Source organism: Carassius carassius, chromosome 37, assembly GCF_963082965.1.
Source record: "Carassius carassius chromosome 37, fCarCar2.1, whole genome shotgun sequence".
Taxonomy (NCBI): Eukaryota; Metazoa; Chordata; class Actinopteri; order Cypriniformes; family Cyprinidae; genus Carassius; species Carassius carassius.
Window position 1 is genome coordinate 9,831,865 of NC_081791.1, and position 14,089 is coordinate 9,845,953.

General features: G+C 36.7%; 1 protein-coding gene across 2 annotated transcripts in view; it reads right to left on the minus strand.

Annotated features, from left to right (window-relative positions):
* Positions 1-14,036, minus strand: part of LOC132117968 (rho GTPase-activating protein 39-like) — a 73,078-nt gene extending 59,042 nt beyond the window's left edge. The window contains exon 1 of one of the 2 annotated variants that reach the window (XM_059527383.1): positions 13,827-14,036. In XM_059527383.1, coding sequence (XP_059383366.1) covers positions 13,827-13,840 — 14 coding nt within the window. In that variant the 5' untranslated portion in view covers positions 13,841-14,036. The remainder of the gene's footprint in view (positions 1-13,826) is intronic. The other variant, XM_059527382.1, reaches the window with a different exon arrangement.
* Positions 14,037-14,089: the final 53 nt, after the last annotated feature.

The following is a 14,089-nucleotide window of genomic DNA, read 5'->3' on the forward strand; positions in this document are numbered from 1 at the left end:
AGAATTTCTCCAAATCGGTTCCCATGAAGAAACAAACTCATCTACATCTTGGATGGTTCATTTTTTCCTGAACTGTCCTTTAAATAGCAAGCACTTACATCAATACTAACTGTGAAAGAGTAAATGTCCCCCTTCAATTCTTCCAGCTCTGCATGAAGGATGTCTTTTCGTCAGTTTTTCCTCACAATCTAAACTCAGACAGACAGGCACAAGCAAGCACATTTGGAGAGAGATGATGGTGACTTCTAGAACAGATCTTCTGCGATAGAATATGAAACGGTGAGTCAGATCCCATCAGCACGGCCCCAGAGGAAGGGCCCACTTCATCTGTTTTGCTGCCGGCTTGAGTTTCACCAGAGAGCTTCACACCACGCACACAGTAACTGATAGGATGATCTAAAACCGACAGCCACCCACTCCTGTCTTCCTTTCCTAATTTGAAACAGCAGCTGGATTAACAATCTTGGTGAAATAACGGTAAACTCCCACAGAGTTACAGCAGGCCAGTATGGCTTGAAATTGGATATACCTGAATCTGGCAGTACCACTGATGCATGTTCACCCAAATACACTAACGACATGCAATTTCAGTCGTTCAGTTTTTATATCCACTCAATTAACGAGAGCTGAGTCATACTCAAGCAATTAGCTGGTTGCTATTGGTAATGTGGCCTCGCTCATAATTAAAGGAATTAGCATTCCAACATTAGTGTGTGTGCTAGCCACACTCCCTGACCGCGGACAATGGTAGTGTTTGTGGAAATGGCCTGGTTCCCATTCACTGTTAATGAGTGAGATGCCTGATTAGGGATCTCAGAACAGCACAGATCCACATTCCTGCCCCGAAAGGTTAAAGGGTAATGCATGGGGCAGTAGCATTTTACTTCAACGATTTCTGTTGCAAAATTCAGTGGTAACTGATAGACAGCAAACTCCGGCCATCCAAGACGTAGTTACCTTTTTTATTGAGTAGAACAGGAAAGATTGTTAGCTGAAACTGTGGTCCTTCTTGATTTATAAAATGCAAGTCAGCAGCTGAAAGTTCTTGAGAATATAAAAAGCACAAATAGGAACACAAAATGTATACCTCTGGCCCCTGACAATATTTTGAGGTCTTATGAAGGCAAAGGATCGGTTTGTGCAAGAAGCTGAACATGATCACGATTTACCAGGACTTTTTAGAATTCTGCACATTTCTAGGCAATTACCATTCCTGATGCTTTCAGGGTTTCCGTGATGGTGGAAAGAGATTGTTGACTCAGGAATACGGTTGGCTTTTTCAGATTTCAAAATTCAATTTAAATACACAAGCTCTTGATACGTATTGATTCCAATTTTGAAAATATAGTGCATATATTTAGCTAATGTTACAGTCATGGACTTCTGTTCCTTTGTGTTACCCCTATTTGGTTTAGTTAATTGATTACTCCCCACCTGTTCCCATTTTTTTCATTACTTTCATTGTTTAAATACAACACAAGGCTGTTTAGCTCCAGTTTGTCTGCTATCGTTTGATGTGATGATACTAGCTGACTACTGCACTATGGAAAGTAAAGCAACATTAACTGAAATATTGTTTACAAGCCGTTTCATTGACGTTGAAACATCAGAAAATGTTGCAAGCTGAATTCAAATCTGAATTGCTCAAATATGCACCATGGCGTAAGGTGTCAAAAAACATGCTTAGGCCACAGCTTCAATATTGCAGCATTAATGGCTACTTTTACACATGGCTTAGAATTCCAGACTGAATGTAATCCAAAATATAACAGATGAAGTAGACCTAGATTTAGACCCACTAAAGGACAGGAAATGTTGGCATTAACGTCCTTTAATTATATTTTAAAATGATGTTTTAGTAAAAGCACCCACTGAGCTATTTGTGGGACTGTGGCCTACACCTTTGTCTTTTTTCGACTCAATCCACACCTCTCCACTGCTCCGACAGAGACAGGCAGGAAGGAAGAGCACAGGGCAGACGTGTCCTCCATCCTCCACCGCTGAGCCCAACAGTTCAGACACAAGCTGAGGTCACCTGAGACCATTTCAACTCTGACACAATCAGAAAGGAAAAACCTCAAGAAGAAATAGGGAGAAAAAAAGACACAAAAGGTGGATGTGCACCCGTTCAACACGTACCAGCCAAGAATGTTGGTAGCCAAACAAGTTTCTTTTTTTTCTTACTATGGAAGTCAATAGGGGCCATTAACTGTTTGGTTAACAAACACTTAAAAACTAATAAAGTTACTAAAATTACTAACTAATAAAGTAACTAAATAAATAAAACAATTTTTAATAATAAAAAAATTTATATATATATATATATATATATATTTTTTTTTAATGCAATTTCAGTTTTTTTTTGTGTGTATTTTTTAAGCAAGAAACACATTCTTTGTGTTATTAAACTGCACCAAGGGATGAGAAGAGTAACCTAATTAATTTGCTTTAAGAGCTCGTTCCCATGACTTCCTCTATGACTTCATTCATATAATCAGTGACATATTTACTCAGCAAACAGTGCAGCACAATACCTTACATATTAACATTTCTCCAGACCTTCAGCTGCCAATCACAACATCTGTCCATCAACCAGCCAACGGTTGTCAAGGGAATTTCAGCTGCCCCATTCTTAGTGATTAGAAGAGCAGGATATTGAAGGTGAATGAAAAGTGAAGCTTTCTACTGACTAGTTAAAGAGCTTTCATCCAGAACTAAGTGCAACTTGTCGGATCACTGTGTGACTGCATTCTCTGGTGATATTTAAATATGAAAATCTTCACAAAGTGAAAGATTCAACTAAAATCAAGCAAATTCCTTCATCTCAACACACATTGGGGATTGCCTGGCCCACAGTTCTCTCAGGTCGTAAGCACTCTTATCATGTAGATGAGGAACTTCAGCGTGGAGCGGCTGGCCGGGTGTCAGAGGTGGACCAGAGGACAAGTGTGAGGGTTTCAGAGGGGTCCGGCTGATTCCGAAAAGTGCATTAGCACAGATGGGGAATGTCTTGTGTTCATTAGGGAATACTGACGAAAGCACACTCAATTTCTGTCTCATTAAATTAAGCTTTCCAACAGGGATTTAACTGGGACTTAAAAGACTAAAGCACAGAGATGAGACCTCCAGGGCAGGAGTGTGTGTGTGCGTGTGTGTGTGTGTTGTGTCCTTGTCCCCCTGTTGTATTTCCCCAAGCGACTACAGCCTCACTCATCCGAGGTAAAGAGCATGTGTTGAGCTTCCTTCAACTAAAAAAAAAAGAGAGACTTGGTGTTACAGATTGGTATGTACATTACAGGCTCTCCTGAAACATAAAGACCACTGAGAACTGAAAGGCAAGTGTTTTTGGTATTTTTGAGTAAAGCAAAACACCTTACAAAACAGCAAAAAGAAAAGAAAAAAAAAAGTTTGTCTGATAAAATGACATCGTGCAGCTCTACTGTCTTTAAATTAAATTGGACGAATTCATTCAATATTGCAAATTTGTAAAATAATGACAATTTCTTTTCAAATCAAATGGTAAAATTAATTTGATGTCGCCAATCTGTAAAGTAGGCTAGTTTTCTATTTTTAAATAAAGTCAAAATACAATATACAAAATACAAATTCATTCAATATCACCAATTCATAAAATAGGTACGTTTTCTCTCTTTAAAACAGACTGTTAGTGTTGTCACGATACCAAAATGTCAATATTCGGTACCAATACCAGTGAAAATCCATGGTTCTTCTCGGTACCAATTTTGGTACCAAAGCAAAACACAAAAATATACTAATTAAAAAACACACACACACACACTTTTTATCACTAAAAACAAAACCAATGCCATTCTTTATTCTTATTTACAATTGTGTTTAAAGTTTTTCTACAAGTAATATAATTATGAAAAACAGTAAACAGGTTTCACCCAAATTTAATTTGTCTTTTAATTAATGAAATTTAAACACATTTTATTTTTGGTAAATAAAGGGGATTTGCTATTAAAATTAAAACAAGGAAGAAATATTGTTTGATTCATTTCTTTCAAAAATAACATGGTTTTTTTTCAACAGTAGTAGCAGTATCACATACATTCTACTAAATAATAGTAATATTTCTAGCACAATGCCTTTATGTAAAAATTAACTTTTATTTTGACTAGTTGCCGTGAATACCTTTAAATTGACACTGGTTTTACTGAAATGAAACGGTAAAATGCTTGTGAAGTGACTCAGAACAGTTCTGGTGATGTAGTTTATGTATTTATGTCCTCATTGAGACGGCAGATGCTGAAATTACTGCAAGCGTCACGCGCTTCAGTCCATGTAGTAAACAAACCATTCATTCATTCACACAGAGACATGCAGAACATGCAGGATTCATATTTCAACCAACTTTTGCGGCTTCACATTTACAGATACTGGTCCATATGGAGATTTGATTTAGATAATTTATGCTAACTTTGACAAATTCCGTGACAGTCCAAATTAAAATGTAAGTTTCATTTTCATTCTGCTTCGTGGAAATCATATCGCTGTATGCATCAAGAACCGGGTTGACCGGGTCCTCTGTACCACCAGTACTTAAAGAAACCTGGTACCGTGACATTTTCATTTTTTTTAGTACCGACCTGGTACCGAAGTACCAGGTCTTTTGACAACACTACACATTGTACAAATTTATTCGATACTGACAGTTTGTAAAGTAGTTCTTTCTTTTTAAATCAAATCATACAAATTATTTTTGAAACGCCAATTCGTAATCTAGTTGTTTTTCACTTTAAATCGAATCGTGCAAATTCATTCAATATTGCCAATTTGTGATTGTGAAATCAAATTGTACAAATTCAATATCACCAATTCATAAAAAAGTTACTTTTATCTTTTTAAATTAAGTCATATAAATTCATTTGATAATGCCAATTTTTTTCACTTTCCAATTAAATTGTACGAATTCATTCAATATCACCACTTTGTAAAATAGTTATGTTATCACGCCAATGTGTGTCCGTTTTTAAGAGAGTTTCAGCAGTCCCCATCTGACTAGTAAAGAAAACCCCACCTTGCTAGAGGGAGAGCGGGTTAGGTTTTGAGCGCTGTCTGGCTCAGTTTCCTATCATCTCAGTGGGGGTTGTGAGTTATTTTCAGACAGCTGCAGACATGCCCTACTGTGCACTTAATGACTGCCACTCCAGGCTAAACGCTTTTACTTTAGCTCTATAGGGTTAATATTCAGCAGATACCCATCTACTCTGGGAATGCTGCTTTAAAATATGACTCAGTTTAGTGTGACAGTGAAGCCATCCACACACACACACACACACAGACTGTATGGGGTAATGTGTGTTAGCGTTGTTTGTGAAGTGAACCTCAACAGACCTCTTCATTAATTTACAATGGCTATTAAAATGATTTACAAAGAGTCTTTTATGACTAATGTGTTCGACAGCATGCTGTAAAAAACACAGAATGGTTTGCAGACACTCATACCAGAGCAGAGATCTGTGCTGGATGAAGCTGTTATCTAGTATGGCTTATAAATCCAAAACTGCTGTCAGCACACACATACAGGTCTATACACACTATGATCTAGTGTTATTAATGTTAACTAAAACTAAAATGATTACAAATATTTTGTGTTGTTTTTGAATAAAGCTAAAAAAATGATAAATGTTAAATTAAGAAATAATTTTGATATGGTGCATCTGCAGTAAAAGAAGTTAGTACAAAAATTACTTAAAATAAAACGGAAAAAAATAAATACAAATATTTATTAATATAATTTGCGGAAATGTTGTGCCCCTTTGAAACCCTACTTAATTTTTACTGTTAAATAAAATACAATACTAAACATATAATGTAAAACATAGAAAATATAAATATAATTTAATATAATTGCATGGACTCAATGAGGCTAAATGGTTGCGCAAAGACTGAAATGAGAATGATTCTTATTAAAACAATAAGCCAAATCAAACAAATTCGAATGAAATCAATCATCATCATCATCATTACACAATAGAATTTGCCTGATATGGTCATGTAGGCCAAAGATTTGCTCTGAACATTGAGAAACACACCTTTCCAATTCTCTGGAAGAATCAGGAAGGTCCCATGAACAGTTGAAAGTCTTCTAAAACTCTTCTGGGAAGAGTTCCCTAAACTGGCCGACAGGAAGACGGCATGGGGAGAGACAGCTTTGTGTTGAGTTTAGGCCTCTCTCCAGAATGAAAGAGGCCAAGATATATCATCTCACACAGAAACCCTACAGTTACAGCTGAGCCAAATTTGCATTGAAATAACACCCACAAACTCATTTTCCATCTGATCTGGCCCATACCTATCACAAATGGCCATTTAATTTCAACAATCTTTCTGCCATTCCATATTAAGTCCTAAAACATGGAACAATGAACATGACCAACATCTGTTCAAAAGATTTACTCATAAACTTCAACTTCATACAGACTCTGCTTATTTATAAATATAGACTGCATTAAAAAAAACACTTAGAGGTCAGAACCAGATAAAAATCTTGATGTTTCCATCAGGGACAAAGCATTTGTTTTGGGTTTCTCAAATGTTTTTTAGCAGTGCCAAGCCAATTTGTAATTTCATCCAAGAAGATCCAAAAAGCAACTAGTAATTAAGGCTTTACCGCAAACCAATAAGAGCTACACCATTCCTTTCAAGCAACTACAAAGTTAGTTAAACGTCTCTATAGAAACACAGAGCCAATAGGGTAAGACAGTTGTCCAGCATGTGTTTCTTGGTAATGGAAAACAGGAAGCAGGGGATGTTTTTATGTGGCACATAACATAAACAAATGCATTTATTTACAAGTGATCCTATCAAAATTAACACAGCAACCACAAACACATCTCAGATGAACATATGGATAAGGTCACATTGCAGAATAAAACAGATCGTGCAAGTTGAAGTTTTGAAGTTGGAGGAGAAAATGAGATGGAGTTTTTCACTTAACTCCACCTTTTTAAACCAAAGCACATAGAAACCGCATTGAAACCGCAATTTGGACCTTCAACCTAATGATCCCCACTGAAGTCCACTTTATGGAGAAAAATCCTGAAATGTTTTCCTCAAAAACCTTAAGTTCTTAGCAACTGAAAAAAGACATTAACATCTTGGATGACATGAGGGAGAGTAAACTATCAGACATTTTTATTCTGGAAGTGAACGAATCGTTTAATCATTCCAACTGCAAATTTAAAGTAGTAGTTATTAAAACGTTCATTTTCAGACATTTAACATCAAACACTGATAAGATTTGAAAGCAGACGTGCATATTTTGAGCAAATAATATCTTGAATTTTTTTGCTGTGTCCCAATTCAGAGGCTAAACACTTCAAAGGACTAAATAAAACAAAATAAATAATCTATTAAAATAATGCAAAATTTAACTAAAATTTAACTGTCTAAAATCTAATCTAAAAAATCTTCAGAAATTCATGTACACTGAAAATCAGTACACTTAAAAGTGCAATCTGGCATTTTACTCTTAAAAATAAATCAATTAATAAATAAAATATTTTTAAAAAATGTCCTGCTGTCACAATCGCGCAACGAAATTTGGGAGAATCCGGGCCACAAACATCCATTTGCGGTGTCCCTCATGTTCCAGAATACACAGACCTCATTTCAAGAAGCCTGCTTGAGAAATGAAGTCTGCTTGAGAAGACTTGGAATATTGTACATAAGCTCCATGGACTACTTTTGTGTTGCTTGTTTTGTCATTTTTGAAAGCCAAGCAGCCATCATCCTCAATCACTTTATCTGGAAAACAGCAGCTTGGGCATTCTTCAAAATTACTGCTTTTGTGTTTTAAAGAAAAAAAAAAACACATTTGGGTTTAGAACAAATTGGGAGTAAGAAAATGATGGCATGATTTATATTTTAGCTAAACCATTCCTTTGGCTCACTAATTCATAAATAATTCATGCATGGACAACTAAGTGTGCAAGCAATTGGGACACATTATTAAACTTTCAGTGTCCAGTCTAATAGTAACTCCATATGGCTTTGTGAATATTTCAATAGCTCAGAAAAGCTGTCAGTGTTTATTCTGGCTTCAGAGAAGGTCTTCTGAGAATGCAAAGGGATATGGCATTGCAACATGATTAATAAAACATGTCAAATCCACCCTATTAACTCCATTAAGGCTGACACCTGGAAGATGACACTGGACCAGCCTGCCATGGCCGCATTGCATCTGTTCATCAATCTGCCCCACTAATCAACCCATCACTACATCACAACATCTAATATAGATCACAGACGCTTCTGACATAATATAGTTGAGGTGTCTATATTTTACTCAATTTAGGGTCACTTTCCTTCAATGTATTTTGATGGGCACCTAATGCAATCCATTCAATGAAATCGGTGTTGGCCAATTTTTCCTTTTTCTTTTATTAAAAGTTAAATATTTTGTCAGACAATGAATAACTTCAAGTGTTAATGAACTGCATTGCGTCATCTAAAGCAAAATGCAAACAAAATAAATGTTGAAAAAGTAACCAGGTGAAATGTCAGATCAGTACAAAGTGTGTTTTATGCTGATAATATGCAACTGAATGCTGATATTTTTGATGGCTATTTAAAATCACCCACTACTGATAAAGATAATGTAAGATAAAATAGTGCTGGGCGGTTTGACCAAAAATTTATATACCGTTTTTTTTTTTCAAAATTATACCGGTTTTCCGGTTTATGACGTTTTTTTTTTTTTTCATGCATAATCAGGTGTACAATGCATTTTCTGCTGGTTGATATTCCAAGAAGTGCTTGCGGCTAAGGTGCTGGAGCAAATTGCTTGTGTTGCCGCCTTTGGCGACAATTTTAGCCTGACAGCACTTGCATAAAATGGATATTATATATGCATAATCTGCCTGTGGTGCATATGCAGTCCGCAGCACGGACTCATTGTGCTTTCACACAGGACGTGTTTGCAGTCCGCTACTGATCCACGTCGGTTTAGTCCACAAACACAACATTTGTTCATTGTTTTGATTTCATATCATGTAAAAAAAAAAAAATATATATATATATCAGCATCGTAAGTCTTTTATCACAGAACAGTAACAATCTTTCATATAGACATTAGTTTAAACTCAAATATAAACGCATTATTCATGCATTTTACTTCTAGGTTTGTATAATAAGCTGCTCAAGCAAGCAGCAAAACATTAAAACAATAATTAGCCTACTTTTCTTGTTAAAATATTTAAAATTAAAACACCACAGACAGAAACAGTCTCGTGCATTTTGCGTTTAAATCTTTATCACAAGCAATCCCACGGGTCTTAATGAACTTTGTTTTTCTGCTTCCATAAAAGTGAACATATATATTGTTTTCCTTGTTTATCTAAAAGTGCTCTTTTTCTTGTTTTAAACCTAGCCAAAAACCCATGTGACGGCGTTTCCATGTCAATCCATGCAGAGGCGGCCTTACCTATGTTTCACCCGTTTCAATTGAAACGGGCCCCGCCCTCCAAGGGGGCCCCCAACAGAACAGGAAAATCCCATTCATTTTCTCCCTAGGATATTGATTTTCAGACATAATGTCTAAAGTGGTCTCCAACACGTCGCTCGCGAGAGTAGCTCATAACCTGATTGGAGGTAGCTCGAGGGCCGTTCAATATCGCGTCTTTTGCACGCTCAAGTTCATTATTTCAAATAATTGAAGCGACGCGCTCATTTTTTTCCAGGCGCAACAAGTCAACATGAAGGATGGGGGTGCACCCAAACTACGGGTGTTTTTTCTAAATAAATCTTCTAGCAGAGCTACAGCAAAGCGTTTTTCGGTGGTGGAAATCCATTAGCTATTAAAACTTCTCTGTCGTTGTGGAGAGCGCATGGTGCATAGCAACGACAGACGCCACGGGAACCGAATTTTACTATTAATAATAAAAGATAAGCTAATAATGTGCATTGTAAATGTCAGTATTTTGTCTTTTTTTGAATCATTCTTTCTATAAAAATGATTTAAAGGCTGAAATATGCGAGGTTTATCTTTTTATAAAAACTTTTTTGTCAAAACTTTATTTGAACGTGTACATGTTAGATAACATGTTGCAAGACACTCCTTTCAAATTTGGCCATTGATGGTGAATTGATTTTATTGTGTAGTATTAGTACTTTTTGAACAGGATTATGTGATAACCATGCTCATTTTGGTCACTATAATCATGAAATTACATTTTCATACCACTTTATCTCTAGTTATGATGCACTATAAAATCAACAATAATTATGTGTTTTTACAGTATAATATTTTGATATATATTACCTATGTCAATTAAGGGGGACATATATAGGCCTACAATAACTCTTTTAGGTCTAAAACAGTTAGCATAGTTGTTAATATGAGAGTTATGAGACATTATTTAAGAGATTTAATTATTGCATGAATAGCTCTCGGCCACTTTCATTTTTAAAAAGTAGCTCTCAAATGATCTTCTAAAATGAGTGAGCCACAAATCCGTGAGTACATTTTAGAAACCCGTGGGAACGGATTGCGAAAGCGTGGGCACGGTTTATGAATTCGTGGGTACAGATTTCAGAAACTGCAGGCACTGTTTACAAATCTGAGAGCGCGGGTTAGAAACTCGTGGGTACGGTTTATTAATCCGTGTGCACGATTTGTTAAACCGAGGGAACAGTTTGAGAATTCGTGAGTACGGTTTAGGGCGCACGGATTGCCAATACCGTCGTCACGGATTTTTTAAAAATTATTTTTACTTACACAGGTGACTTCCCGGGCTCCGTAATATGGCAAGTTGAGGGGATGTTTGAGCTGTTTTTTTTTTTTTTTAAGTCAGCCCAGACAGCTGAAAATATAGCTACTGCGCAAATCAAATAAGCAGTGATGTTGCCCTGCGTGAAAGGGCGAGGCTTATTCCAACGTAAAACGCTGTATTGTATATAGTTTGTATAAAGCTGCCTTTTAATGAAGCTGAAAGTGCGAGTAATAAAATAATATGATGCAAACCAACAGGAATCCTTGCTTTTTCTGCTCTATTATGTTTACATTTTATGTGGGCAGGGCCCCATATTAGTTATTGAAACGGGCCCCCAGATGCTTAAGGCGCCCCTGAATCCATGTTAATTTTTCCCGCGAACAATGCGCATTCACTTTAATTCAGCGCCTGCAGCACAGCAAAAATAGACTCAGTACGTTAACAATCGCTGCACTGCTGCAGAGCACCGCTCCTTGAACGCACTTACGGACTGCAACCTCGTGCAGCTGGAATCCGTTAATACGACAGTGTGAAACAGGCGTTATAACGTAACACCAGAGCACTGCTGTGTTTACCCTCACCACGACTCGCAGTCGCTGCTTAGAAGTGCAACATTGTAAAGGGTCCGTCTGAAACCGTGTCTCGCGGCCGCGGCGAAGCATAACGTTCGTTCCAAACGTTGAGTAATTAAATACACCGGTATGGCAGTATATTCAAAATTAACATCGTAACAAAAATATACACCGGTTTTCGGTATGAACCGGTTTACCGCCCAGCACTAAGATAAAATGATAAAAAGACAACACATGTGCTTGTATATCATGTATTTTTTAATCTATGGATATGTAAATGGATGCAATAAAGGAAGGTTACAAGGGAAAGAAAATAGTAACAAGGTTAATATATATATTATGGGTGTAACGGTACATGTATTCGTACCGGACCGTTTCGGTACAGGGCTTTCAGAACGATGCACGTGTGTACCGAATGACCAAATGCAATATTTTGTTTGTGGAATATAGGTACATTTTCGTGTTTCCACACGAACATATTAAGTGGCGGAAGTCTCCGCGTTCAGTGCAAATCCCGCCCTGCAGCTGATTCTAAGGCCGGTGACACACTGGCTGCGCGGCGTTTCTGCTGCGTGTCAGTTGCGTGACGGCTGCTTTGCGTTTTCTGTGTCTTTACACACCAGAATCGTGCCTGACGCGGCGCTGGCGGCGCTGACGCTGCTGCTGCTACTGTAGGTGACATAGAGGGAGACCACCGACAGACCGATCTTGTCTTCACGACAACAATATCTATACTTCATGTTTAGCATAGATATAAAGCCTACTGATAAAGGACACCGTCAACAGTATTGACGGCAAAATAGACTATGTTTGACAGGTGCAATATGCCAGTGTGTCACCGGCCTAAGGTCTTCAAAAGGCATCACGCGAGTGTGAACATCACTACAACTAGGAAAAAAACGATTGTAATTCAAACGCAGCTCCCATCGGCATTTAAACAGACTTTACACTTTGGAAAAGTTATATATATTTTTTAAATATGAGCAGGCCTACAAGCTGGGATTGGTAATGCTGCACTGTAATCATAGTTATTTATTTATATTTTTCATTATATTTTATTATATGATATTGGTTTGAGACTGAAGAGTATTTTATTTAGTGTCTTTACACACCAGAATGGTGCCTGAAGCGGCTGCTGAAATTATTGAAATACACTGTTTTAGATTTTTTTTTATTGTATTGGTTTAATTGTAGCACCATGTTTATTAGGATTAATCTCCAATCTGTCTACAATATAGTGCTATCCAATAACTGCACTCAGACCCATGACTTGTTTAGGCTATGATCAGAACAAAACAGTTATTTTTGAATAATTGACTCTGGGCTTGGGATATTTCTTTATTTGAATGACTGAAGTTTGATTTAACAACAAATCGAAATACAAAAAAAAAAAATATTATAAAGATTTTCTTAAAGGCTAATAATATTAATACTATTACTATTACTACTACTATTACTACTACTACTACTACTAATAATAATAATAATAATCATTAAGTAGTATTTCGTTCTGTTTGGCAAATGGGCAAACTGAAATTAAACTAGATTTTTCGTATTTTTTGTTCGTGCAAAAATAGCTTGTTATTTGTGCGTGGGCGGCCCTAAAAATGCCCGGATTATTACACTATAAATATTATTTTTCTTACAAAAATGCATCAATTTGCTAAAGGAGGACTTTGTTCACCCCCCCGCATGTGTTAGACCCTTTTTTTATTAAGGATGGGCACTTTTTATTTTCTTTAGTATTCTAATTTATTGGATTTGTTAAATGTGAACCAAAATCATCACAATTAAAAGAACCAAACAATTAAACTACTTCAGTCTGTGTGCAATGAATTTATTTAATACATGAGTTTGAGTTGAACTTTTCCATGACATTCTAATGTATTGAGATGCACCTGTATATATACAAAAAAATCTGCTAAAAGTAAATAATAATAATAATAATAATAATAATAATAATAATAATGTAAAACAGAGCAAAAAGGCAACATGGACAATGAAAAACAATTTAATTAAATAAAAACAAACAACTACAAAAATAAAAAACACTCTTAGATTTTTGTAAACAAATTGCCTACAATAGAACATACTAAAAGTTGCTGTCAGTTTTGCGTCGGAAAAGTCATTGTTTACATGTTCATGAGTTATACAAAAGATTCATTCATGTTATTACCCTGACAGTTCTTAAGGAAATTTATAAACTAATTAAATAACTTTAAATTCTTAAGCAACATCATGATCGGTTTCAAACTAGTTTTCAGTGAACTTTGACCATGCAAACACTCAGTCCGTGCCGAAGACTTTATAAACACAGCAACCGTATAACCTGATGAAGTTTGTATTTAATTTAATCAAAACATCCCAATAATGTGACATCCAGGCCCCCGATACAATGAACAAACAGAGTTTCTATTTCAAAGTTCCCCACGCGATTCACTATCAGCAAACAGAGCTCAACAGCATTGTGCAACTGCAACAGGTTTCCACAACTCAGCGAAATGATCCACCTTACCTTCTGTCAGCCATGTTCCTTACATTGTTTGGACTAATGCACGTGAAAGCAGTGAGATGTGTCCTCTGGCAGAAACTGCGCAGACTGCGGCTGTGAATGTGGAGTTTAGGCTCTCTGTCCTGGAGGAGTTTGAGACAGACAGTGGAGAGGGTTATTCACCCGCCCTCTTCAGCATGAGCCATGCTCGAGTAATCTGATCTCCACTGCAGCCTGCTGAGGCGGAATGAGCGCTCGTACAGTTTAACGCGTGGCGCCCTCTACTG